At 47.3% G+C, this 26,373-nt stretch overlaps 2 protein-coding genes across 2 annotated transcripts in view; both read right to left on the reverse strand.

The window, feature by feature from the left end:
• Positions 1-331: 331 nt before the first annotated feature.
• LOC130373456 (ETS translocation variant 5-like) lies at positions 332-10,978 on the reverse strand. Its single transcript, XM_056579969.1, is given in 14 exon segments — positions 332-733; positions 1,215-1,316; positions 1,460-1,504; positions 1,506-1,630; positions 1,975-2,043; positions 2,469-2,528; positions 4,247-4,581; positions 5,340-5,651; positions 5,786-5,909; positions 8,042-8,092; positions 8,684-8,731; positions 8,992-9,085; positions 9,319-9,470; positions 10,876-10,978. Coding segments are annotated over 13 exon segments (1,644 nt in total). The 5' UTR covers positions 9,367-9,470; positions 10,876-10,978; the 3' UTR covers positions 332-502.
• An 8,418-nt stretch (positions 10,979-19,396) lies between these two features.
• LOC130373451 (diacylglycerol kinase beta) overlaps positions 19,397-26,373 on the reverse strand; it is a 68,775-nt gene continuing 61,798 nt past the window's right edge. Inside the window, exons 23-25 of the mRNA XM_056579963.1 lie at positions 22,069-22,189; positions 21,022-21,082; positions 19,397-20,119 (exon numbers count right to left, since the gene is read on the reverse strand). Coding sequence (XP_056435938.1) covers positions 20,021-20,119; positions 21,022-21,082; positions 22,069-22,189 — 281 coding nt within the window. The 3' untranslated portion in view covers positions 19,397-20,020. The remainder of the gene's footprint in view (positions 20,120-21,021; positions 21,083-22,068; positions 22,190-26,373) is intronic.

Consider the following 26,373-nt stretch of genomic DNA (forward strand, 5'->3'; position numbering starts at 1 on the left):
AAGATTGTCACAAAGTCTGAATTGCAACAACTCTTGCACAGGAGTCAGTTCTTTTTGCAATGTTGCGCGACAACTCGGCTTGCTTCCATTGGGTCTCCATAGTAACAGCCGGCCCCTCCCCCTCTTTCCTAGGGAGTGATAACGGGGGGCAGAACCGCTGGAGTCCAATCTGCCCCTCAACCTCTTTCAACACCACACTTGCTCCCCTAACTCTCCTCACTTGCCAGTGCAAGACTTCCACTGTGTGCATTCATTTTCCTTGTTTTCCGGGGAGTGTGGCGAGTTTTAATCAGGCAGTCCAGCAACAAGAACTGTGTGTCGATGGCAAAAAAAAAAAGAAAGAAGGGGGAGGTGATCTTGGTTTCCAACCCTGGGTTACTGGAGCAGGCCCCTTAAGACTGTAGGGCTGCTCTGGGTGCACGTTAGGTTGAGAGAGAGAGTGTGTGTGTGTTTGTGGATGATGCCTGTGACGTCATGTGCGTCATTGGAGCCACTGTGGCGTTTAGTAGCCGTAGCTGTCCGGGAAAGGCAGGCTGGCTGTGCACTGCTCGGCGGTGTCCAACAGATAGGGGGTGTTCTCGTCGTAGTGGCTGAGCGGCAGCGTCTCGTCCTCCGTGCCGGGCAGGCTGTCGGGGTCCCCTTTCAGGCTGGGCCTCTGGTTGTCGGGGAAGGCCATGGAGAACAGAGCCTCTGGGTCGCACACAAACTTGTAGACGTACCTCTCGCCAGCCACCTGAAGATGAGACAACGAGAGAAGGTTAGATGCCCGGGTCATGGATCATATTTCATGAGCACAACATGAAACATGCAGAAGCTTTGTAAAAAGTTTCTTGTAATACTATTGCAAACCATCAGAATTTTGGGAGTTAAGACAATTTACCATGGTTCGGAAACACAATTGTCACGTGGGCATTAAGTGAAGTTATTGTAATGTTTTGGGAAAGTGGAAACTAGTCAAAATCCTAGACTCCAGAACATAAAATACCTAACATGTGTTTACTAGCAGGAGGGAAACGGCCTACTATCGCATGACGTGCTTTATAATCAAATTAATTCTAATTCAAATAAACTACTCAGGCTGTGCTGTGACTTTTTAATGGGTTGGGTTAAACGGCTTAGCTCCATGCCAAAGGACCGCTATGGTGAAACTAGGTAAGGGGGACCTATTGATTATGATTCAAGGAAGAAAAAAAAGGGGCTGAACCTGCCTTTACCTTCTGCATGATGCCCTTCTCGTAGTAGTAGCGCAGGGAGCGGCTCAGCTTGTCGTAGTTCATGGCTGGCCTGTTCTTCTGGATGCCCCAGCGACGGGCCACCTGGGGTCAGAGAGGACACACCGTTAGGTTCTAGCACCGGGCAAGGAGGTCATCAACACAGCTCACGTGATACCGAGCAGGTGGTGGGATTAGGCAGGCCACGTCGGGTGAGAAAGGTGGGGGGGGGGCGGGGGTTTGCTCACCTCCTCAGGCTCGATGAGCTTGAACTCCATGCCGCGGCCCGTCCAAGGCGATGAAGTGGCCGTTGGCGGGGTCGTCGAGCAGGGTGACCAGGAACTGCCAGAGCTGCAGGGAGCCGCGGCGCTGGTACGGTGGCCCGTCACGGTACACCAACGGTTCCTGCTTTACTTTACCTATGATCAGAGCGAGCAGGAGACAGGAGGAGAGGGAGAGGGAGACAGCCAGATGGAGAGGGAGAAAAAGAGGTGTCAGTGAGCACTGTTCTCTGCCACAGCCACACTGTGGTGAGACATTCCTGGCAGCATGCGACTGTGAAGTGGCCCGGCTGCTCATTCTGCACAGCCGTGCCACTGCCATTCAGTCAAAGGACCCTTCTCTTCTTCCAATGCGCAATCTTATTGACTTAGGCCTCATTTTACTTCTATGCAGCATATTATCAAACTGGAAAGGAGGACAAAAGTCTGAGTGCATTTTTATTTATTCTGCAATGTGACATTCACTTTGGTTTAAATCTCACCTTCCAGTCTCTCCGGTACAACGCAGGCATCGTCAAAATAAAGGTGAGGTTCTCTGTCGAAGGAGAAGCCTGTGGTCGGAAAAGAAGCAAAAAGGAAAGAAACAAAATTAAAGAAGAGTAATGCAAGGAAGAACGGCAGCTTGTGGGAAACGGGCCCTCCATTTTATCCCCTTCCGGGTCTCTACTAGCACAACAAACCAATAAAAAAGCAATAAATCCTAGCAAACATCCCAGTAGTAGCAAACAATTATTTTTGTTACTATTACCTGCAACTGGGAGGAGGACAGAAGCATGCTAGTATTTGGTTGCACTCCAGGTGGCATCATTTAAAGGCTGCTGACCTCCTGTTCTTCCATGTACTTTCACTGATTTAAAATGTCAAGTGGTTTGGGTGGATGCGTCAGGGCTGGACTAAGCCATTTAGATAACCTTGTTGTGTATGTGCAAGACTAGACAGTAGTGGACTGTATGAGCAGATTTTCTCAGATCCTTACCTTCATGGTTGATTTGGTAGAAACCTGATCTTCCGAAGGACGACTGACAGTTAGGCACTTCTGTAACACAAAGAGGAGGGGTTTGTTAGAGCAGGCGCCATAGCCAAACTCAATGCCATATTGTTTTCCCAGCATGGCAACATCCGCCTCACGTCATACACCAAAACATTTGTAACATTCTTTACACCTGCCTCTGCACAGGCTTAAGTAAAGAGTCCTTGATGTCCCTCACTGCGCATTGGCAGTTCTTGTTTGTACTGGAGAGACCGGGTCTGAAAGGTGATATTGATGCAAGTGGTGACCATCGGAAAACCTCGGCACATGGCTGTAACCATAGAAACACTGGCGGGTCCTTTCAACTTGCCCACTGTCCACCCCCATCTGCGGCTTCTTACACAACTGGCCATGACGCAACAGCTGGGCCAAAAAATGCCTAACCTACACCCACGCATGGAGACCGACACACACAGAGGCCCTTTGGGAGTGGAGAGAGCCCTGCCCTGTATCACTTGCGTGTCCACGGAGGACAAATAAACAGGATTAGTAGCAGGGGTCGCTGTATTAACTCTCATTGACAATCAAGTTAGGCCGGTCCCCCGCAGGGGCAGACATCTGTCTTCTGTTTGCTGTGTCACTGCGGATCCTCATTATTCTGCTTCCTGTCTACTGATAAGAAAACCAGAGATCAATCAAGACCAAGTGTTTTTCCTCTACTGGCTGTCCCTATTTATTCTTAAGAAGCAGCGTACTCTTAAGGGAATAACAGCAGCAGGATCTTGCCTTTCAAATTCCTTATAAACACTGTGAAGACATAAGGGCTACTCAACTTTGTGGAAATGTAACCGCTCATGTTTTGGCACTGCGTTATTGCCAACACAGTAGTTCATGATGGTCATTTAAATCTACCGGCCATCGGGAGAGCCTGGCAGTGACGTTGGCATCTCAAGGCCATACAAAGCTAAGAGGATTTATCATTGCATCACTGGCTGGCTTGCTTGCTTGTTCCGCATGGAATGGCAGTGAAAAGCACTGAGACAGAAGGGATGAAACAGTTTAGGAGCACGTTGGTATAAATGTGGAGGAGGACGTGGGCAATGAGGAAGAACAACAGCTGGCGGTGTGGGCGACAGATAAATAAATAAATAAATAAATAAATAAATAAATAAATAAAAGATGAACCACAGCAATTGCATATGGACATTTGTAGTTCATACCACATAAGCGCAGCACAGTTGATGGTTCCAACCATGCTGGAAGAAGGATTTTGATGGAAGAAGGCATTCTAGCACCTTCTGCTAAAGTTAGCCGTGTATTACGACCCTAGAAATGTACAGTCAAACTCCATCGCTTGACTGTATAGCATCGCTCTAAGCCCTTTGTGGCCAGTGACCCAGATCTATTTCAAGGTAGGTACATTGAAGACGTGTCTCCTAACCTGGCTGGCTGACCCACTTACTTTTTGCCCTTGGAGGCTTAAGCTGATATAGGAGGAGACCCACTTCTACTTGCCGTGGATGGAGGGGGTGGGGTGGGGCTGGAAAGATTAGGACCTTTAGCGTGGTTGTTTGTGCGGGCCTGGAGATCTTCTACCCTCTAAACCTCACATACATGCGTCATAGGCAAAACAAACAGGGCCTGGAACATTCCACCAACCCTGCCTGAAAGCGTACACACACCTGGACCCTCGGTGTGTATCCTTTGATTGTATCCACTAGTAAACAGCTACGCACATTACTAAATCTACTGCATGCTGACCACTCTCAACTGTGACAACTCACCAGAATCAAAGCAGAAGTCACGCGGCTCCTGTTTGATGGCCATGGGATGGAAGGCCGCCTGAGGCTGTCCCTGCGGGGGCCCCGGGGGGCCCATGGAGGGGACTCCTTGTTCTGCGTACCGCGCGTCCATCAGTTCTTGCTTGAAGCCCTGGGGAGGCACGGCGACCAGGGGCTCCGACATCTGGCGGTGGTAAGGGGGCCGCCCGTCGCGGGCCACTCTGTTGGTGCTGCTGCTGCTGGTGGAGGCGGTGGCGGGCTGGGGCAGGAACTGGGAGCACTGCTGGCTCTCTGACGGGGGGAACGGGAGGCATGGCTCCGACATCTGCCTCTGGAACCTGGGGCAGAGCAAGACGTAACGGAAGGTGATGAAGTTATTCGTTTTGACAGCGACCAAATAGATCATTTATATGCAAGGGGGCCACATGCATGTCTATTTCTGGCACCGGTCTTACAAATGCATTGGACGACACTGGAACCCTTACTACTTCAGTAGAGAAGTCCAACTGATCAAAAGGCATCCTACTTTCTAAAAACAAAACCAACCAACTATAACTGTATGGGATATTAAAGGCTGGTTTCAGATGTACAGTCTTGGCGCATCAATTAGGGCACATTGGTTTGCATATAGACTGACATTTGAGTTGCTGATGAAATGTACTGCAACCCACAGCACTCAAAAGATAATGGGAGCACAGCTCGCAGAGTGAGCAGCATGAGGGCTGGGAGCTTGTGCAAGGGGAGAAGGTGTTTCGACAGAAGGAAGGCTTTCCAACAGCTCTCAGATATTCAGCGGCCATCCATATGAGGAGCTGTCACATTGCTAGCACCAACCCAATCCATAACCCGGTCTGTTACCACCCTCTACATCCCAAACAGCCTCACCCCCAATATCAGCATTAGCGAAAGCTATTAAGTGGTAACACAATCCCACTGAGCTTCTCCCATTAGCAATGGAAAAGTGCATTTACAGCAGTGACACACACACAGGGTTAAGAGTTAAATATATCTGCGGTCCTCTCTTCAGCCGTGCATGTTTTTTTTCAGCTATTGGCATAGCAAGGACGAAAAGCCATCCCTTCTCCCAGCGGCTTACCTGTGCTCGGGGCTGAAGCTGTTGGCATCCTGGTTGTGGGGCGGGCAGGGCACAGCGAACGGCGGGCTTTGGCCATGGAGCTGGTGCGGCCGCTGGCTGTGAGCGCCATGGTTCGCCGCGAGGGGCTGCTGCACCTGCAGGCCGGGATGTTGCCTGGACTGAGTCTGACCCTGGGGTATCCGTGGGTGTGAGGGGGAGGCCTGCTCGCTGAGGGGGTGTGCCCCCGTGTTGCCGGCAGGGCCACAGGGAGAGACTGGCGTGGAGGGGGGAGTTAATGGCTTGAACCCCGGGGTGGGCTTCCTGTCGTAGGCACTGCAGAGGAGGGACAAGCATAAGACACTTAAAACATTGTCTGATGAGAAGGGATTGATAAGCATGCCATACAGTGGCGTTGGCTGCAAATGTCATGCGAATCGAAGCGGTACGATCAAGATCGAAACACATACCTGTAGCTGTAAAGGCACTTCTCTCCGTAGGGCATGGGACTCCTGTCCTGGCGACAGGGAGAGAGTTCTTTGGAGGGAGTCAGCTCTCGTTTGATCTTGGCCGGAGGCGGGCCATGAAACATCACTGAACAGGAGGAGAGAGCAGAGACAAAAACACATGAGCCTTGCTGCAGATATCCCCCACTAATCGAATCCATAAACAGAAAGTGCAGCAGTTATCTTAACCACATTTCAAATTGGTAGATAGATAAATGGACGTATGGACAGTGTCCTGCGTATTCCCAGGACTGACAGAGCCACTTAGAAGCCATTTATCACAGGCCTTAATGACGGTTGACAGAGGGATCTGAAAACCGCCATCTATCCACCATTACTGGCCAGCAAAGCGCTGTATACACACACATACACGCATGCACAAACAGGACTATCAATGCCCTCTTCGCTGATACCATTACTGGGAGGCCAGTCAATACCCATGAATCAGTGTGGTGTAATTCAATGATTGTGAATGATTTTCTTCCCTGGCAGTGTAACCATTAGACACTGGCTGGAGCGCAGCGCGTATCGGCTGCAGTTTCCTGGGCGCCACATAATGGCAAGGCAGAAACTTGATCCTCAGGCACAAAGGCGCAGCAGCCAAATACATCACCTTGGGTGCTGATGGACTTATGGAAAGCTAACAATGGGCACGTGAGCTCCCCCCGTGCACCCCACGTGGTGAGATACCGCAAAATACCGGGCCCCGTGTTTGCCTTTACAACGCTGCCCGGCCGTATTGTGTGTTCCACAGCCAGGTTTCCCTGAACATTTCTTCAGAACTTTTCCATCCTAATGAGATATGGTTAATAATAAATATTGTGAAAGATATCTGAGCGCCAAGTTGCCTGATTCAACACAGTGAATTAGGCCACATATGATCAGCAGTTGGAATTCAAGTTGTTTTTGTCTTTTGGTTCTGATCGCTAGCTAGAACCCAAGCTCACCGACAAACGAAGCCTTGGCCCAGCTTATAAAGAAATACAGAGGTTGCCAGACGGTTGCAAGAAATTCTTCTATTCATTCCAGGCCTAGTTAAAAGGGGCACTCAGGGGGCAGATGGAGAAGGCTAACTAGCTGGGTACAGTGGGAGAAAGGGAATGCCCCCACCGTCATGTGACGTCCTGCTGACTTCAGGGGCAATGCAGTCAGTGCTGGGAGCCGGGACCACTGAATAGGCAGCCTGTGTGAGAGGCTGGCCCCCGGCCTGTCCATAACGGTCTCTGCCAATTGCACGTCGCACACACTCAAAGTACAAGGTCAAGGGCTATATGGCTGAGACACTTGACTGTGAACAGAGCATAGCCGGCCTTACGAAAGGGCCCCTGTCTGGGCTTGGGCTATACGGAATGTACTGTACATGTCAAAGCCTAAACCACAATAATATATTGCATCGCTACAGGCAAGCCAGTGGTCACTCTGACGCCCACTGTGGCTTTAAAAAAAGGCCAGGACAAAGACAGCCGCGGACCACGCCCTGCCTCTACCTCCCCCTCCTTCTCCTCCCAGACACAAATATAAACAAACTGGGGCAATGGAACCGGGGCAGAGCAGTGAGGGGAGGGACGCTTGAAGAGCTCCATTGAACATAATTCTAATATTTTCTGTGGCATCTCTGCCAAAACGTTAAGTGCAGAGACAAATGAAAGCTATGGCTCAGTGGTGGGGGGGACGGACGATGGGATAGCTGCACCAGAGTACTGGGTCAGGAGGTAGCTCTCATACAGCTCCTATCCTCTGTGATATGGGGGGAAGGGGAGGGGGGGGGGTGAGTTGAGTTGAGGAACCCACCACTTCACCTCCCCACCCAGCCTGGTGGAATCCAGCCCGCACCAACGACTGGGTCTGAGTGCGGGAGAGTGTGAAATCAGATTAGTAAATGGGCTCATGTGATTCCCCGTGCCAATCGGATGATTAAACTCAAAAACGGATATGAGGACCAGGGAGAGGGAGATAGATTTTGTGTGCAAAATAAATATGTATTTGGAGGCACCCAAAGACTTCCTGGAGGCCAGCCAAACAAGGCCTCAAAAGTAGCCGAGAATCTGCCAAGGAAAGCTGTGTTAAAGGAACAGTCCAACGCACCAGAAACTATATCCACACCGGTGTTCGCCATTGTAGGGGAAGACTCTAAAAGGGTGGTCGCGTGCCGCACGCACATGCACACGCACGCTCCTGCACATGCACACACGGCGTGAATAATAGAGGTCTGATACTCACAGTTATCTGACTGGAAATCTGGGACAAACTGTTCGTCATCAGGCACATGTGCTGTGGAGATATGGGAAAATGTCAAACATACTATGAGCAGAAAAACAGATCGAGCTTCCCTGCTGGGTCCCTGGAGCGGTCAATCTTCCACTGACATTTTTATGTGTCAAGAAAATAAAAGATGAGGGGATACACAAAGGGCCTGTGTTAAATTTAAATAATTCATTTTTTCCAGACTAGAAAATGCCTCAGTGTTTTGGTTGCAATCGGTAAAAGTAATAACAGTCGGACATAGCTATAAATCACTATAAAAAAATATCTAATATTAGAGAAAACTGAACCTAGGATCGACCACGGGGTAGAAAGCCTGCAGGAGTTCTTGGTCAGCAAGTTCCTATTTACAGAACTTTGTTCAACTTGCGCCAGTTACTAAGAAATATTTACCATTCTGCCCTCAAGTTAATCTTTAGCCACTCATGTTTCCAAATGTCACCCCAATTGCCATTATACATGGTATGAAAAAAAACATTACCCCCTTGGCTGAAATTGTAGTCAACAAGGGATAAAATAGCTTATTCGAGAGAAATACAGTAATTCACGAAGCAGGCTGACCCATTCTCTACTGAACCACAAACAATACACACAACGCACCTTCCGCAATCCAGATCTCTTGCAACTGACAGAGGTCTTGGAAGAGTTCTAGGGGGGAATATCAAAAGAGAACAAAACGTGAATTACAGTTTATGTACTAGTACTTGCGTGCACAAAACTCAACCATGTTGACCACTGGAAACCCCCGTATTTAGCGTGAAGTCTTATTACAAGTTGCTGCAAGATAATTACAAATCAAGCCCACATCGGATGCTTTCCAAAATGTTGAAATCAACACCATGGCAACGCTGAACTGCCCTTAAAAATATGCCTTTATATGGGGGTGGGGTTTGGATACAACCAATTACCTTCTGTGTCCAGGGCGAGTTCACTGTCAACAAACTTCCTCTTTCTGTCATTGAAGGGTCTGGCGTAAGACGGTTCCTCAGAGTGAGACTTGTGCTGTGGCGAGGGAGAGGGCGACAGCATGTTTTCCAAACAGAACGATTCAAGGGAGATCATCCCAAATCAACCCATGCGTGACAGGACTAGGCTAATCATCAGACATTCAGCGGACAAGAATATGCTCTTGAAGAGGGCTTGTTGCTGGACCAGCATGGCCATGATGCAGTCCGTCTATTTACATCTACATTGTGTTAGAGTGTAGTGGGTGGGGCTGCCTTGGGTCCACTTACGTTGGGTGGGACCATTAATGGTACTTGCTGATCATAGAATCCGTCCATGTTATCTGGGTCTAAAGGGGTTCCCAGTTCCAGGGGGGCTGGGGGAGGGGGGGTTTTCGCTTTAAAGCGACAGCACCTGGCTCACCTCTCCTCGATCCGTTTAACTTGGACAAAAGATAGGGGGAGAAAAACAAGTGTAAGAAACGGAATTGAATCATCAATTTTTTTTATTAAATTACGAGACGGAATATATAAAGATTATGTTTTTTGAGGATCATGGTCATAGAAAAGAGAAGGCATTTTAAAACTTGATTTAAAAAGAGAAAGATTAAACTTTTTCTTTAACTTTAATAAATTAAAAAAGTTTTATGGCGGTTAACATCCTTGTTAATACACTTTGTCGTTGTGTGACGAATTCTATGGATTATAATCAATCCCAGCCATCTGTGAACCGCGATTATATAGGTTTAAACTTAATCAGCTTAATAAACTTAAAAGGAAGAGTATCGTTATTACGAGACGGCTTGAGTTGTCTTGCGTCCTGTGCAACACAGAAAAAAATAGGCCTGTACTATTAAGCAAACAGTAGGCCTAAATAGGCGACTGTTATCCAGCAACTTTGCCCTCCCCAATAGAGATGTAGATTATTGTTTTACAGCATGAATTATGTTAGATTTAAAACAAATTCATATTGATATTTAAATGAATAAAATACAATGTAACATTCACATCTACACCAGTGCCTTGCATTCAAACTCCATCGCTCGACAGATGCGAATCCCTCCCTTCACTTATCTATTTTAATGGATGACGAATAAAAAGGTTGTTTCTAGACAATCATTAAAGGTGTCAGGCAGACCCATTTTTGCAACGACCAGGGAAATAAGTTGTCTTCCTGGTGATGTTTCAAAAGCATTCGTGCGTGATTTTCCTGGGTAAGGCTAATAACGAATATAGACTCGGCGTGTTATTATTAAACTTGTTGAATGGGCCGCCTTATTTAGAGCAATGTCTTTGTAACTTACGGCTTTCCACTGAGAGGCCCAAGTAGACTACATTTAAAATGACTACTTGACGTAGGCCTCAATTAAAAAAGTTTTCTTTCCTTGAGAAGTAGGGGCCGAGGCTGGGGGATGAACCCCCCCCCCCCACCCCCCTCCTGATATCCTCCACCCCTCCCCCCGTTTCCCCTCCCAGCGCGGCCCCTTGTTTTTCTCAATGAAGTGAAACTTGATCCGTGTGGAACACAGGAGGGAAAAAAACTGACCCTCCATTCATAAAAATCACAGTCGCCGGACCGCGGCGATCACCAAAACGCTAACATCAAAAAACACATAAACAGAGACGTGGGCTACCGAATACGGTTTGATTACTTTAAAAGTATTACGCACAACGTTTACTGAGCAAGATGTTAACATGCAAATAATATCCCATATGTAAATAGCGCAGGCTATTTGGCGTCACACGCAATTTCTTCCAAAACAGATCTGCGTCTGCAACTGCTGTTTTTCGGAAATTTAGAATTAGATAACTGCAAACGCTAGCGCTAGCATAAACTCGGCCGCTTACCTTAGATGTAAGTGTTTATCCAAAATTGAACGTATGCCGTTTAAATATCCACAATTTAACCGAGAACTGTATGCGCGCAAACTGATGTATTCCCTCCGACTCACAGAACTTGACTGAGCTTTTGGGTAATGGCAGGGTTGATTTTCCCTTGGGCTCAAGCGTTGCGCACATACATGCGCTCATTGGTGGAACAACAGTGCCTTTCAATGAGACAGCCAATCGCATCCCTTCTTAATGAATTATGCATCGCCTTCCTCTAAACCTATCACAGGGCAGCAACAGTTTTTTTTTATGAATGGCTTGATTTCATTCACATTTTTCTATCGTCACAGCCGACATAATTTAAAGGGCACGCGACAAAAACGCAAAGTGCCACAGAAATTAAGACGGATCTGAAATCTCTTGTGGAATCACATTGTAAACTCGAAAGAAATTATTTTAAGAAAATGAAAACTTAGGAACGGTAGTTAAATAAACACCAGCAATAATAAAATGTACATAGAATGTGTAATAAAATATTTTATTTCATAACGTTGCCTATACATAACAAAAATAAAAATAATGAAAACTGTAAAAACCTGTAGCTGCCTTCTTTCTTCAACAAACAAATGAAACATAGGCTATTCGATGATCTTAGACAAACAATGATAAGGTTTTATAGCTAGGTGAGAGAGAGAGAGAGAGAGAGAGAGAGAGAGAGAGAGAGAGAGAGAGAGAGAGAGAGAGAGTGTGTGGTGTTCGTGTGTGTGTGTGTGTGTGTGTGTGTGTGTGTGTGTGGTGTGTGTGTGTGTGTGTGTCGTGTGTGTGTGTGTGTGTGTGTGTGTCGTGTGTGTGTGTGTGTGGGTGTGTGTGTGTGTGTGTGTGTGTGTGTGTGTGTGTGATGGAAGGGGTGTAACAACCAAAAGGTTAAGGGTCACAAAGGAGGGCGACCATGTCATTATTACTGCGGCCCCCATATAAAGATGTCCCTTATTTAAAACTCCCCCACTCACTGGAAATTTCCAACAAACCTGTGATATCAGCAGCTGGTATAAAAACCTTAAGCCCCACTGAATCCCCTGCGCTGCAACGGCAAGCTTATGAGCTTGTTGAAGGAGCAATGAGAATAGGAATAGACAAATACACACACAATTTACTCCATGTCACATATAGGATAACATGCTATCTTTGTCAGCTGCCCTTGAGGTCTCGGACCAAAGGCAAACAGCTTGTCTTACATCCAGATATATGTTTCATCAGAGCGCAGTCTTGGAGCATATGCCTGAGAAGAGAAAGCCCAGTCTTAGGTTCGAAGAGTCACCGTGCCAAATGCATGTGCTGATGATCAGGTCATTTTGTATCATTAATCTACCAACAATCTATGCAAGAATGAATGAGAAAGTGTGTCCACTGGTGGCAGTGTGTAAGAGCTAAAGGATCCAGGCCTGATCATGCATAACCACAGCCATTCCCCGCACCATCCGCAGAGCGTGGACATGGTGCGTGCTCGCTGGTGGGCGGTGGCGTGTGAACAATAGGCACTCTGTGCCATTTTGGTTCTTTCCCTAAATAAATGTGACAGATAGGAGAGAAGGGGGAACTGTGTGTGTGAGTGGGGGTCCATACCCCGGCTCTTTATTGGACTCTGTATTTTGGGGGTGTTTGTGTGGAGGCCAACATGGTCTCCTAAAGCTGTGATTTCCCGTTCCCTTGACCATGCAGGGTTAGGTACCCTGGGGACTGTGTGGGTCAATGTGGCTCTGACATGGCGGCCAGATCAATGCCGTGCAGCGCGATACGGCCCATAAGCCCGATCTTAAACAGCCGAGGCAAGGTCATATTTCTGTGACTATCTGGCTCTGGGTGCTACTCTCTGGGAACACTTTGCTACATTGTAATCCTGCAGGAGGAAATATACACCTGGCGGTTATGTCCCGCATAAAGCCTTCAGAATAGGAGCGCTCATGTTGACATACAAATAGCAGGAGGGAGAGAGAGAGAGAGAGAGAGAGAGAGCGAGAGAGAGGAGAGGAGAGAGAGAGAGATAGAGGAGAGAGAGAGAGAGAGGAGAGAGAGAGGAGAGAGAGAGAGAGAGAGAGAGAGAGAGAGGTGAGAAGAGAGAGAGACGAGAGAGGAGAGAGGAGAGAGAGAGAGATATCCAAGCAGAGAGTGAGGGAGAGAGGAATCGCAAGAAAAAGGTCGCTCTCTCCCTCTCTTTCTCTAATAGAGAGAGAGTGGGGAGAGAGAGGGAAAGAGAGTGTGATAGCGAGGGAGAGAGAAAGAGAGAGGGATAGCGAGGGAGTAGTCCCTCTCTCCACAGTTTGGAATAATTGTAGTCCATATAATGTAATTGTAATGAAAATAATGAAACAACAAGAACAGTTATAACCGATCACAATCTGTCCTCCAGTCCTCCTTGAAGAGTAACCATAGAGATAAAGAACACTTTGGCGCTGTGTCCAGGCCTGCCAATATGTGGCAATTTTCTGAAAAATAAAAAAAGGCTTCAATGGGAAAGTGGAGCCTGGGGCCAGAGGATGCTCTTGCAGAGAGGGGACGAGATGTGACTTGCTCGCTATTAATAGCAAATTGGGAGATAATTCCTGCCTTGTTATCTTAGCAGCTGCATTGAAGACGCCTAGCCACAGGCTGACTTCTAAGTGAGGGGCTGTTGTATAACCGACCCGCTCCTCTATTCTCTCTCTCTGTCTCTCGCCCTTGGCTTTGCTTTACCTCTTTGCGGTTTTCTTCGCGACTGCCATTGGTTTTGATTGTATCGTCCTTCTTCTTCTCCTTCTCCTCCACCAGTCCTATGTGTCTCCGTCTCCTTGCTTTCAGGAACACGGGAGTAGTCTGTAGAGGCCGAGGCAGAGGGCATAGCCTAGCCCGTGTCCCACTTTTCCCCACAATCTCATATAACATATATATCAGCAAACAACCCTCCCCTTGTCGTCGTCCCCCCCGCTCACATACATAATTTAGCTGAAAGGAATAATAAACAAAGTACAATTATGCTGCAGAGAGAGTTTCATTTGGAAATAGGCCTACTGTAGATGGAAACCACAATGCTTCCGTCAACAAATAGAGCACCAACTTTATTCAATACTATAGTGTTGTTATCATCGTACTTAAATGTACATACTTGTTGAAGGAACAACCATTCATTCATAATATCGATGTGAATGTACATAAATAGACTCATGCTGGCGGCCTTGTGCTCTGATTAGGCCAAAAAATGATTGTCACTCACTCTATTGGACGATACTTGGCATTCAGGGCAGGCTTAATCTTAGACCTATAGGAAAGGCCGGGGAATGTCTTATTTTGGTACAGTAGGTCACAGGGACAACTAATGTGCCAAGGCTTTCTACTTCTTTCTATCACCCTTTCTAAAAGGGTGGTCTATGCCATTGGTGTTCTTTTGTGTAGCTAACACATGGCCTCACTGCAGTCTGAATTTAAATCTATAACACCATCAGTGGGAACATGTTGGTGTATGTCCAATCAATTCTGCAGAGATAAAGAGAGGGCTGGTAAAGACCTAATCAGACTGATTGACATGGTGGTCACTGTTGGAGGTCACTGTGAACAAAATCTGGTCATGCTGGCATTTGGAGAATTCTCTGCCATTATCATTATCCAGTGTCATTATCATAAAAACGATTTGATCTAATATAAATCCAATCATTTTAAGGTAAAACCCCAAATGTGCCAGCACCATTTATGTCTCTGGGATTTAGCTGATGTGTGTGTAGAAGAGGGGACAGAATGCAATTCTATGTGTTTATTTTGATAAATCTTTTATTACATTAAAATGCAGACAGCAAACTAACAATGAGGGTGACGTACGGGCAGGCATACAGAGAGAGAGAGAGAGAGAGAGAGAGAGAGAGAGAGAGAGAGACAGAAAAATAAAGGAAGAAATAGAGACAGAGAGAGGGAGAGACAGACAGAGACATAGGGCCCATTGCAGATGGCTGAGGAGGACATTGATTATTGGCCTCTTTCATCCAATCACAGTGCAGATATTGGGGATTGTGTCTGCCCTTGACCCTCTATGGGTGAACGCAATACTGCTCTGCGCCTGAGGGCCATCCCATCGAAATAGAATGTATCTATCAACCATGGAGTCATTTGAAGAACCGCACATATGATTTTTCCCTCGGTAGCGGCCCTAGGTGGTCCTAGCTCTCACAAACACTTTTTTTATTCTTAAAGTCAATGCTATTTTATGAAATTAGTCTCCTCTGTCTGGATATCCTGATGGAAGCAAAAACAATCCCAGATTCCCACTCTATGAATATGTCTGCTATGATGTGACGTGTGGTGTACACGTGGAGTACATGTGGTGTACATGTGGCACCACAACACACCGTGCTTCTGCTACATCTGTGCCACTGAGGTCACTCACTGCTGCTAATCCGTGGAGGGCTATGAATAGGAACACAGTGTCAGGTTGGTGGGCTACAATAACCCATACCTCTTCTTATGAATGGGATTAAGAGGATGCCACCGCTGCGCCACCGCCTTCAACAGGGAATAAGAGAGGGGAACACGAGTGCAGTTATGCTATAATACCAGAATGTATATCAATGAGGTCAAAGTTGAAAGACCAAGGCAGTAGTTGCTGTACAATAGGTATTAGTCCTTGGTCAGGCAGCAACACAAATGTTGCAATAAGCAAAACTGTGACTTCTAAAAGGCCAGTGAAATGAACCACTTACCATGCACCTTATACCAACTGCTAGGAATTGGATGAAAGATGATATGCTCTGGGAAGTTCTACTATAGTTAAGATAGGGATAGCAAAGAGGATGTTAAGTTCTTTTGATTACTACTCATAGAAAGGGGCCTTTTATCCCATCATAGTCATTATATCGACCCTCTTATATCAATGGTGGTCTTAGATAGTAGAGATTGTGGCTAGTAGATAATGTTATATGTTGTTGTAACCAATCGAATGAGAGCTCTGGACTATGGGGTATATGTGTCAGGGTCTCGTGGCGTGTTTACATAATTCAAAGGTCACACTTGTTTACAACCAGGGTAAATAACCTTTTACCATTGAGCTGCCGTTTTGTTGTCGCAAAAAGTATAATCCTGTCTCCTACACTCTCTGGCTGTCGCCTCATTCATGTTTTTAGTGTCTCCTTTCGGCCCCTGTGCAAAACCTCTGGGGGGAGGGGGCTTCCACTTGGTAAGTTGTTAAGGCTATTGATCACTTCAAAAGGACAAGACTGGGCAGGAATGATCACACACGCACGCACGCACGCACGCACGCACGCACGCACGCACGCACGCACGCACGCACGCACGCACGCACACACGCACACACACACACACACACACACACACACACACACAATGGGGGAATGGGTCAGACGGACTGTGTGAGTCCCGCTCTGCAGTCAGATGCCCTGGATTCTATCAGAAAATCGGTTTAATGAGGGCGCACACTTTTTCTGTGGATTTTAAATTTCTTTTTACATAGCATGACAGTTCCTTCTCTGTCATGATACCTCTATCCTTGCACAGCACCCATTAACATGCTGCTACAAAAAAATAATTCACAACTAATAAATATATCAGATACATGATTTTTTTTAACATAGGAGTAGGAATAGGAGTGTATAATCTGTTCCACAAGGGAGAAACGGCAGGGGGAATGAGCTTTGAAATAAGAGCGTGGCCTCTCCTCAGTCACATATGCTTTGCATACGTCTCCTTTTGTTTTGGCAGGCATGCGGTGGTGTAAGCTAACTTTAGATAAAGAATTATAAACAACTTTGTACACTGTAATTGTATAACTGTCTAAAATCATCCTTTCGATAAAGGTAAAAGAACTGTAAACATGCACTCTTTTCCACTGAAGTGTCATGCCACCCAGGCTCCAAAATGGTTCACTAGTTATCTGTGGCATTATGGGATGTTGTTTGGCTTGTAACATTCATTAGCGTAGGAATGTATTGGAAATATGACAATAGGAATAGGGGTCATTTGAGATTCCAATCAACATATCTTCAAATGTAGACCGCTTAAGTGGATGGTATAATAAAATTCCGCCCAATACCACTTAATGAATACTGAATGCCATTCAATGGAATGGAATGTCTAATGGTTGAGTGTGGGGCGTGGTCATCTCAGAACAAAGCATCGGCACCAGAACAGCACTGACCACTTGCCCAGACTCCTGTGTAGTAGGTGATGGTAATGCACCTGGCCCAGGTACCTCACCAGGTGTGATTCCTTTGGTCTGAATCTGCTAGATAACCACGCCCAACTCATTTGAATATAACAGATGAAAGCAAAAAGAGCAAAAATATTAAACTAATAATACAATTTATGGGAAATTATGAAATACCTAGTTAGTAGTAAAAACAGATTTTTTAATAAAAACCTATTTATCAATCTATTGAACTAAATTGTCTCATTCATATATTTATAATGACGTTTATTTATTTATTTCATAGCCATATTTATTTGGAGTCTATAACCATTTGTGGTGACCGTGCAGCACAGGATGTGCTCTAGAGATACTCAGCAGCATATCCTGTTTGTGTTTATGTTAGGGCCTGGGTGGCTGAATAGTGACTCTGTGTTTTAAAGGGAACAAGGGAACAAGGCGTCAGTGCCTCAATCTAAGACAGAATTCAGACAGAATTCTTTATTTTTTTCGTTGACCACCCAAACGGGTGTTGGGGCGTCTCCCCTGCCACGTGCTTTGCAGAGGTCCATCTAAGCAGGGGCTACAAGGCAGCTTTACCACATAGTATGCCTTTCACAACAGATCCATCTCAGTGTACTTCTAACCCCCTACCCTCCAACCCCCCCCCCCACCCACTTTTACATTCCTCTTAACATTAAAGTAGATGATGAATTGCATCTCAATTGTACCATCCCCCCACCCTGTCCCCCTCCCCCCCCCGAGAGAAGCCCACCTGAAGATATACTGAGAGGTAGAGAGCGAGCACCACATGCTTTCAGATGGGATCTCGTTTGAATCAGACCACTGGTACTAAAACTGCCCCCAGAGAGAGTTGCCACAAGTCCACCAGTTTACCGCGGAGAACACTGATCCGTACTGCTATAAAATCGAAAGGACCTCACGCAAATATCATCTACCATATGCTGTTAAAAACACAATCACGTGTATATGTGCACTACACCTACTTTCCATGAATATACAAATATTGTGTCTGCGCACATGGATTTATCTTGCCATGATACTATGTTCATGTCTAGTACATTCTGGATATATTTGGATCACACTACAGTCTCTGCCACAGCGTCTCTCCCCCCCCCCCCCCCCCCCCCCCCCCGAGATGAACCGCCAACGGTTAATTTCTATCTCGACTCTAATCGATGTCTAGTACTTGTGAAGGTATAGCTTAATTTTTTTCAATACATAAGGTAAGGAATTTCGAGCTTTGGGGAAGAGAAGCAGAAATATGTATAAAATGAAGACCTCCTTCCCATCCGACCGGCCTGTTGAAGGACGACCGTCTTGCCATCACCAGTCCGCTGAGAACCCCCCTTTGACATTGTGAGTTTGATATTTTGACACTATATTTAGGCATAGGGTTTCAGGGAGGGACTGATGGGCCGACCCTGAAATAGAGGGATAACTTTAGTTCCCCTGGCGCAGCTCGTGGGTAAATAAAACCCAAAGGGGGCGGTGGCGTTGCAGCTGGTACACCCAGGAGGGCATTTATTTCCGTTGCTTGCCACGCTTAAAGTGTCGTTTATCGCTGTGGCGGTGGAAGGGTCGGTGGCAGGAGGTGGGCGGGTGATGGACATCGGACGGCTTCCTCTGGACGGTGACCTCTGATTCGAACGGTCAGGTGTGTATCTTGATACGTATCGCGAGGAACAACGTCACAATCCCGTAGGGCTACGATCCCGCCTAGTGAAAGCCTGCCTCCAATCGGATTAGGGCTGATCTAGGATAACCTGTCGAGCAGCTGGAAAGAGAGAGAGAGAGAGAGAGAGAGAGAGTGCGAGACAGGTTTGTGTTGCCTCGGGTCACACACCAGATCTTCTCCTGAGTGTGTAAACACAGCAGAGGAGATCCGTGTTTGTGTGCCAATGATGAAAGAACCCTTAAAACCCTGGCGTGGTTTTCGTCCTCACAGGCCGCCGTTATGCTCTATCGCCATCTGCCCATGAACGCGTTTCAGCGGTCAATAATGGATGAGCCTTTTCTGCTCTCTTTCCTCGGCGCGTAGTGCACCGCTGGTCCCGCCGAGCGCTGGGGTGAGCGCTCCTACAAGCACTAAGCGCTCCATTATTCATCAAGGTGCTGTGCGAAAAAGAGTGGATCTTACTCTACTTTCACGCCGGCCTCTTAAAGAAGGCCAAGTTTGCCAACCCTAACCCTTTAACCCTCTCTCTCTTTCTCTCTCTCTCTCTCTCTCTCTCTCTCTCTCTCTCTCTCTCTCTCTCTCTCTCTCTCTCTCTCTCTCTCTCTCTCTATCTCTCTCTCTCTCTCTCTGTCCTTCTCCCACCATTGCCCCCCACCACCACCACCACCACCAAAGCACCATCACCACCATTCTCAGGGCTCCGTCTCTCCTTTTCCTTTTCGTTGCAAGTGTCGCTCTCCTCCACCTGGTATGTTCTCCATCTTGAAACCATTCGACATACACCCCTGTCCCAATGTCTCTCTCGCTAGCCGTCCGTTTTCTGGTGCTCATCCTGGTTCAGTCGGAGGTGCAATGATGGAAGGAGGCTGGTGTTAGTACTTGCCCATGGCTGAATGCTGTGGCCTTCCACTCCGAGGGGTGGAGCTTGTAGCCAAATGTTGGCCTTGTTGCTAGGGGGGACGGAGCGTTTGGACTTGGTCCCTGGTAGGGTCATCGCCTCCGGAGAGGGAGGACTAGAAAACGACTGTTACATAGTAGGCTAATAAGTCAGTATACCTGCGTGAGCGCTTTCATTTTCTTTTCTTTTGGGAATGAAATGTACGCCGGGGACATAGACACTGGGAAACCTTTCCAGTCGGAATGGAATCCGTTTGACAAAACTGGCGACCCAGTTCGGTATTCCAATCCGAGAACAGTATAACCGTCGTCTGTCAGAGCTGCGGGGGGGGGAGCTTTGTGTGTGTGTGTGTGTGTGTGTATTGGTGTATGTTTGTATGTGTGTGTGTGTGGAGAGTGTTTGGCTCCTAGTCGCGGCTCCTGTTGCGTTTCTTGAAGAAGAAGAAGGGCGTCTTCTGAGGCGGTCCCAGTAACATGGGCACCTGGTTCTTGTGCGTTATCCTGACCTGCAATGACGCGATCAAAAAATAAAAGTCAAAACACATTCAGTTCCAAATCACAATACCACCTGCAAGACGTATTCAAGTACTGTCTGGGATTATGCTTCAGTTCCCCGCAACATAATTTCCAGCCTTTCACAGTAGATTAACAGATGACACAACAGCAGAAATCCTCCATTACGGCCAGTTCATTGAGGTAACCCACTCAGAGGGCACAGAACATTTCATCTTCTATTTGCTCTTCCATGAAAGATGAAAAATGATGTGCAAGCCAAACAAGACAAACATACACACACACGCAGACAGAGGCAGGCAGACTTTAGATCAGTATAGGGTATAAGTAAAAATAAGTTCCGATCGATAAGACCAATGAAGCGGCCAATATTATGATGTTCTCTTGTAAATGGATTCCAGAGCCAATGTCCTATATATTGCTTGGTGGGTGCAACCAAAAATTGGTGTGTGGTGACGTAACAGTATTTGAATAAAATTGGATTTCACATGGAGTGCTGGAGGTGTGCGGAGGAGGAAGCCAGAGGGAAGTGAAGCAGGGAAAAAGGTGTGTATTTTAAATGAATATAAAAATGCAATAAAAAAACTGCATTGCATCATCTGAAACCCAGTTATACGGGTGGAATCCAAGATTAACCAGTTGAAAGTTGAAAGTTTGCAATGTGCTTAGAATGAAGAAAGACTTGGTTTGAAAAAGAGCATGCCTCAAATAAACGCTGATCGTATTCCTAATTATACCTTTGTATTTCCCAATAAGTAAACTGTTGCACTTTGTTGTTTGATGTTCCCAATACATTATACGTTTTCGGAGGGAATGTGGATGCCTGTGATTCGTCCCTAAACGGGACGTCTGTCTAGCCTGTCTAATTTCCCGCCTAAAGACGGTGGGTTCCTACCGTGCAGGGGGGCTGCATCCAGGGCTCTCCGTCAATCTGCATGGGCAGCAGCCGGGACGTCCTGGATAGAAAAAGAACGGGCAGAGAAGGGCGGAGCGGGGGTCAGATCACACACACGTCCAAGGTACAGGAGGCCTGTTCACAGTTGTCCCAGGAGAGGGTCCAACACTGCACTCTTTGTTCCCACGAGACCTGCTGCCAGACAGGCCCCTGCACTCTAAACTCACAGGATCATGGTGGTATACACACCCACAAACACATATACACCCACGCATGCAAACACACACACAGTCCAACGCACATGCACACGCAAACCTTAAGACAAACACACACACAAGGTGCCATACAAACACACGTAACGTATGTTTAAGCGTTCCATGTCTCGGTCCAGTGGGGAACACAGTGTGGGGCCGTGGTGCATGAACAGACTTTTTCCAACTGGTGAAAGCACAGCTTGGAAAATGTCACCCCTTCTCCACTCTGCATCAACACATTCTTTTTTTATTGAATGCTTCTCCACTCTGAGTTACTGCATCAACACATTCTTTTTTTATTGAATGCTTCTTTTGCAGAACACCCTGTCAGACTAATGATCTGTTACCCAGCCAGCAAGTTCCTCGAACTAAAGGCTGAAACAGTTTGAAAACGTTGTTTGTGTGTTACTGTGTGCGTGACTGTGTTTGTATATGGTGTCGCTAGAAATCAGAGCAAAAAGGGGGTTGGGTAGAATGAGATCTCTTATCCAGGAGGACGAGTGGCCAAGGAAGGATGGATGGGGGGTAGCTAACGAAGGACTACAGTATTGGTGTGTGTGTATTAGAGGAGAGAGATGGGAGCAAGGAGAAAGAGAGAGAAAGACAGACAGACAGACAGACAGACAGACAGACAGACAGACAGACAGACAGACAGACAGACAGACAGACAGACAGACAGACAGACAGACAGACAGACAGACAGACAGACAGACAGACAGACAGACAGACATTGGGCCCACTGCAGATGGCTGAGGAGGGCACTGATTATTGGCCCATTAAAGAGAGCTCTGACCTGATGATGACGCTGGCACACTGAGCCAGCCTTCGCCCGGCACTCTTCAGCCCCGTGTAGATCTGTCCCATCTCGATGGCCCCCTCCAGACCCACCACCTCCAGCAGCTGGTCGCTCAGGTCTGTGGGGGCGAGACAAGGAGAGAGGGCATGGGACGTCATGGAGTTGTCGGTTTCCATCCCAGGCTCACGCGGGGATTGAACCCACCGAGTATATGGATATCCCTGAGCGAGACAACTAACCCTAACTGCTCCCGACGAGCTGGCCGTTGCCTTGCATCGGTTTATGACTGTGTGTATGAATGTGTGAACATGAGGCATTCATTGTAAAGTGGTTTGAGTGGTCACAGGTTTGCAAAGCGTTATACTTCTAGTTCCCATTGGCCTAGATTTCACTCCATGCGGTAACAATACTGGATGAACTGGCGAACACTCTATGTACACCTTGTGTCTTCACTGAGCCTTTCAACACCACACTCCTACCATTGCATCGCCACAGGGAAAAGAGAGCCAGAATGATTGGGCTAAGTCTCCCAGAGCTAATCATGCAGGTGTCTGTCTGACTCTCAGCGCTAAATAACATTGTCAGGCAGGCGTGCAGGCAGGCTGGTGAAAGCTGAACAACTCCAGGTATTCCAGCCCCTTTGTTTGCCCCCTGGCCTGCCTGCGGGCCTGCCCTGGTTGCTGAGTGACAGAGCTGTGTGGACGTGTCCTACTGTCTGCGTAAGGGTTGAGAGAATGGTCATACACAGAACGAACACAGGGAAGTTATACAAAGAGATGTTCAAAGGGAAAGCTTTCCGCTCGGATATCTTCTGATAAGAGTGTACTGTTTCATATGCGTGTGTTGTGAAATAGATGCAGCCTGCAACGTCCAGTCTGTTTCCGCAAAAAGATTGAAGAAAAGACGGGCCATTGACGTCACTGATCCGTCGATGTGGTAGGCTGCAATTTGCAGCCCTCTGACGGTTCCCCTTCTTATTCATTAATGTCTCAAGACATAAATGTTGTTTGTAAGTGGAGAAAAAAAGAATAGAAATCCATGTCAGGAGGATACACATGGAAGCGAGACAGAGATCAATGCCATGCTTCGGGTGATTGTGTGCCCTGTTAATGGTGCGTGTGGGACCAGAAGGAGAGAAAAAGGAAAAGGGTGCGAGGAACCGGTCATACGGTCCCCCGAGGGCCTTGTTGCTCTAGCTCTGTCTGGGCCAGACGAGCTGGAGCTGGCAGGGGAGATGGTCTGTTTTGACTGGAGCTATAGCGCTGTGGGCCTTCCTTTGCTGTTGCAGTGTAAACACAGCTAATAATTTCCCAACGTCGCCCGACCTTGCCTGGCTCGTTTACATGGTTTCAAACAGGAAGTGGTCGTTGTGTCCGCTCGGCTGACTGGATGTTTTTTTGCAAAAGGCCCCTGATGTAATGTAGACCTCATGCTGAGCTGTGTGTGTGTGTGTGTGTGTGTGTGTGTGTGTGTGTGTGTGTGTGTGTGTGTGTGTGTGTGTGTGTGTGTGTGTGTGTGTGTGTAGGCACACAGGCGTGTGTGTGTGTGTGTGTGTGTGTGTGTGTGTGTGTGTGTGTGTGTGTGTGTGTGTGTGTGTGGCAGCACGCAGGCGTGCACGCGTGTGTGTGTGTGTGTGTGTGTGCGTGTGTGTGTGGCGGCGCGCAGGCACGCGTGTGTGTGTGTGTATGTGTGTGTGTGTGTGTGTGTGTGTAGGTAGTGCTTATTTTTCTTTCCGTGTCATCCTCTGCACCTTTCACTGTCTAACATTTGAATACCTCAAAGGATGTGGTAAATGTTTTGATTGAAGAGGACGCGCATCAATGCACCGAATGTGAGCTATCCGTGGAGACCCTGTTCCCACGCGGCTGATATAGGATGTTTATCATCTATTTATTTATGCGTTCAGTGAAGTACAAATAGAGTTTGTGGGCGGAATTGAAATAAAACAGGTGCCTTTCCCTGCTACCAAAGTTGAATGCTGCCAATGTTGATACAAAGAGAGGCTTGTGAGTCACTGACACTCATTAATATACAAGATGGCAGTTTAACAGAAAATGTCAGGGTAATGCTTTTGGCGAGCCTCAGTTTGAAATCACTTAGTGGAATATGCCCTTCAAGGGACGACGCTCCGGGACGCGGCGTGCTGCCGTACTGAGAGGAGCTCAGCATTTCAGGGAAAACGGGATGGATCACAGAGTCAATTATGTCACTCCCCATCATTGTAAAATGTAAACACTCCGCAACGCATTAACCCCCTAATTGGTTTCCAAAGACAGTGGGAAGCACCTCAACCAAGATAGGATTTTACATTTTCCAGTTTTTTGTTTTGTTTTGGTACACGGGGTCTGCACAGCGACTACAGTGAATCAACGTTGATCGACATGCAAATATGTGTGCTGAAAATGAGGAGGTGACAGACCAAACAAAAGGATGAATCAAACACCCTCGGAGCCAAGTCTCGCAGTAAGCCCCCATTGACTCGGTAATGATGTGGGTTCCAGCAGTCCTACTATGTTATAGCAGAACTCTGAGGGGAGACGGCACACAGCCTGGCTCGTAAAACAAAACCCTGTGAGGGGCTGAGTTACTTCTTGTTTGCTGTTTCATTACGGAGATTATCTACAGAAGTGGCTGCGTGAATTGATGAAGCTTTCAGTAGGGGATTTATATTTATGTTTTTCTACCTTAAGAGACACCTTTTTACAATTTACTATTGCTGGCCGAGTCTGTGTTAGCCAATTACACGCATACTGATCGCCGCCAGCAACACGATTGGTTCAAACACATAGAAAGCGAAAAGAAGCATCCAAATTTGAGCTGACTTTAGATATAATGATTTGTGAGAATGACTTTGTCATGGCACACCCCCATATCCCAACTCCCCATGTTGTCTGTGCAATTGAGGAAGTTGCAGTCAGCACTCTATCTCTCTAAATCCTTCCCCCGGGTCCACTACAACACCGGCATGCATTTCCCACTGTGTCACTAACGTCTCAGTGGAAACGCAGAGCTTTCCAAGAAAGAATAATAGGATTGGACATCCATTAAGCACGAACTGGACAGTTGGAGCGTAAGGGATTAATGACGGGGGCGGGGGCGTTGAAGCCATGGGGTCTGGTGACACTATACACACACACGCCAGCTGGGCATTAAGGCTAGGAGGCTGGCCGGACGCAAGGAACCAGGACCTGTTGTCCTAAGCATGTGATAAAAGCTCTTGCCGAAGAGCCTTTTAGCGTTTTTGCATAATTAGGCCAAAGGAAACAATGACAGCAGAAGAATAAATGCTGACGAGCTATTTCGAGATTTAACTGCATCTCCACAAATAGCCTTTCCCACTTGCGCTGGTCCAACCCCCCCCTTCTCCCCACCACTACTCGATCACATGCCCACACGTTTGCCCCTACTTCCTCCCCGGTCCAAACATGGGCATGCTGTTGTGTCCTAGTAGTGAGAGAGGGGGCTGGCAGAGTAACCCACCATGCTTGATCGCCCCGGCAATGTTTCCCACCTCATCAGATCTGTGTGTAGCTTGGCTCGCAGGCAGCCAGCGCTCTTACGTCTCACCGAGGTAATGCTAAGAATAGAATAGAACAGCCTCTTACATAACCCAGTGGTACTGCAGTGCATTCTGGGATACTCTGCCGAGCAGCGCGCCGCTAGAGTTGTTTATGCCACGCTTTGTGCCTTTCTGTTTTACCATGCTATATACAACCCCCCCCCCCACACACACACAAGCACAAACATACACTCACGTGCACAACCACCCACATGCCATCATGCAGGTCTTGCATGAGTTATTCATTTTCATGTTTGTAGGGCAGCTGCATATTTTGTTGAAAGAAAGAAAGTATGATTCAAATACCTATGATTTAGACATAGAATCGGTTGAGAAACATCATTATTTATAGACTTATTAATACAAACATACAGTTTGTCTGTGTGTGTGTGTGTGTGTGTATGTGTGTGTGTGTGTGTCTGTTTGCGTATGCCGTGTGTTTGGCATTCCCAATATTACAGTTACAATCTTTGTAGCTCTACAGTCCCTTCAGGAAAACCGTCAAAACGGCACGGGTCCCGGGGCCCTGGTGGTTGGCCCGCAGTTATCAACGACCATATTTGGCTTTCCTTCCGCGTCCCTCAGGCCCGCAGCCATCTCCCTGCACCGACCAGCCTGTCCTGGTCCCTGGGTGGTCGGAGGCGTGGCAGATGGTCAAGAAGAACTGCACCGCACCTCGCCAATACCCAACGGAGGTGAAGGTGTGGCGGGGGCGGGCAGGCCCGCTGCGCCTCCCTTGGCGC

Source organism: Gadus chalcogrammus, chromosome 20, assembly GCF_026213295.1.
Source record: "Gadus chalcogrammus isolate NIFS_2021 chromosome 20, NIFS_Gcha_1.0, whole genome shotgun sequence".
Lineage (NCBI taxonomy): Eukaryota > Metazoa > Chordata > Actinopteri > Gadiformes > Gadidae > Gadus > Gadus chalcogrammus.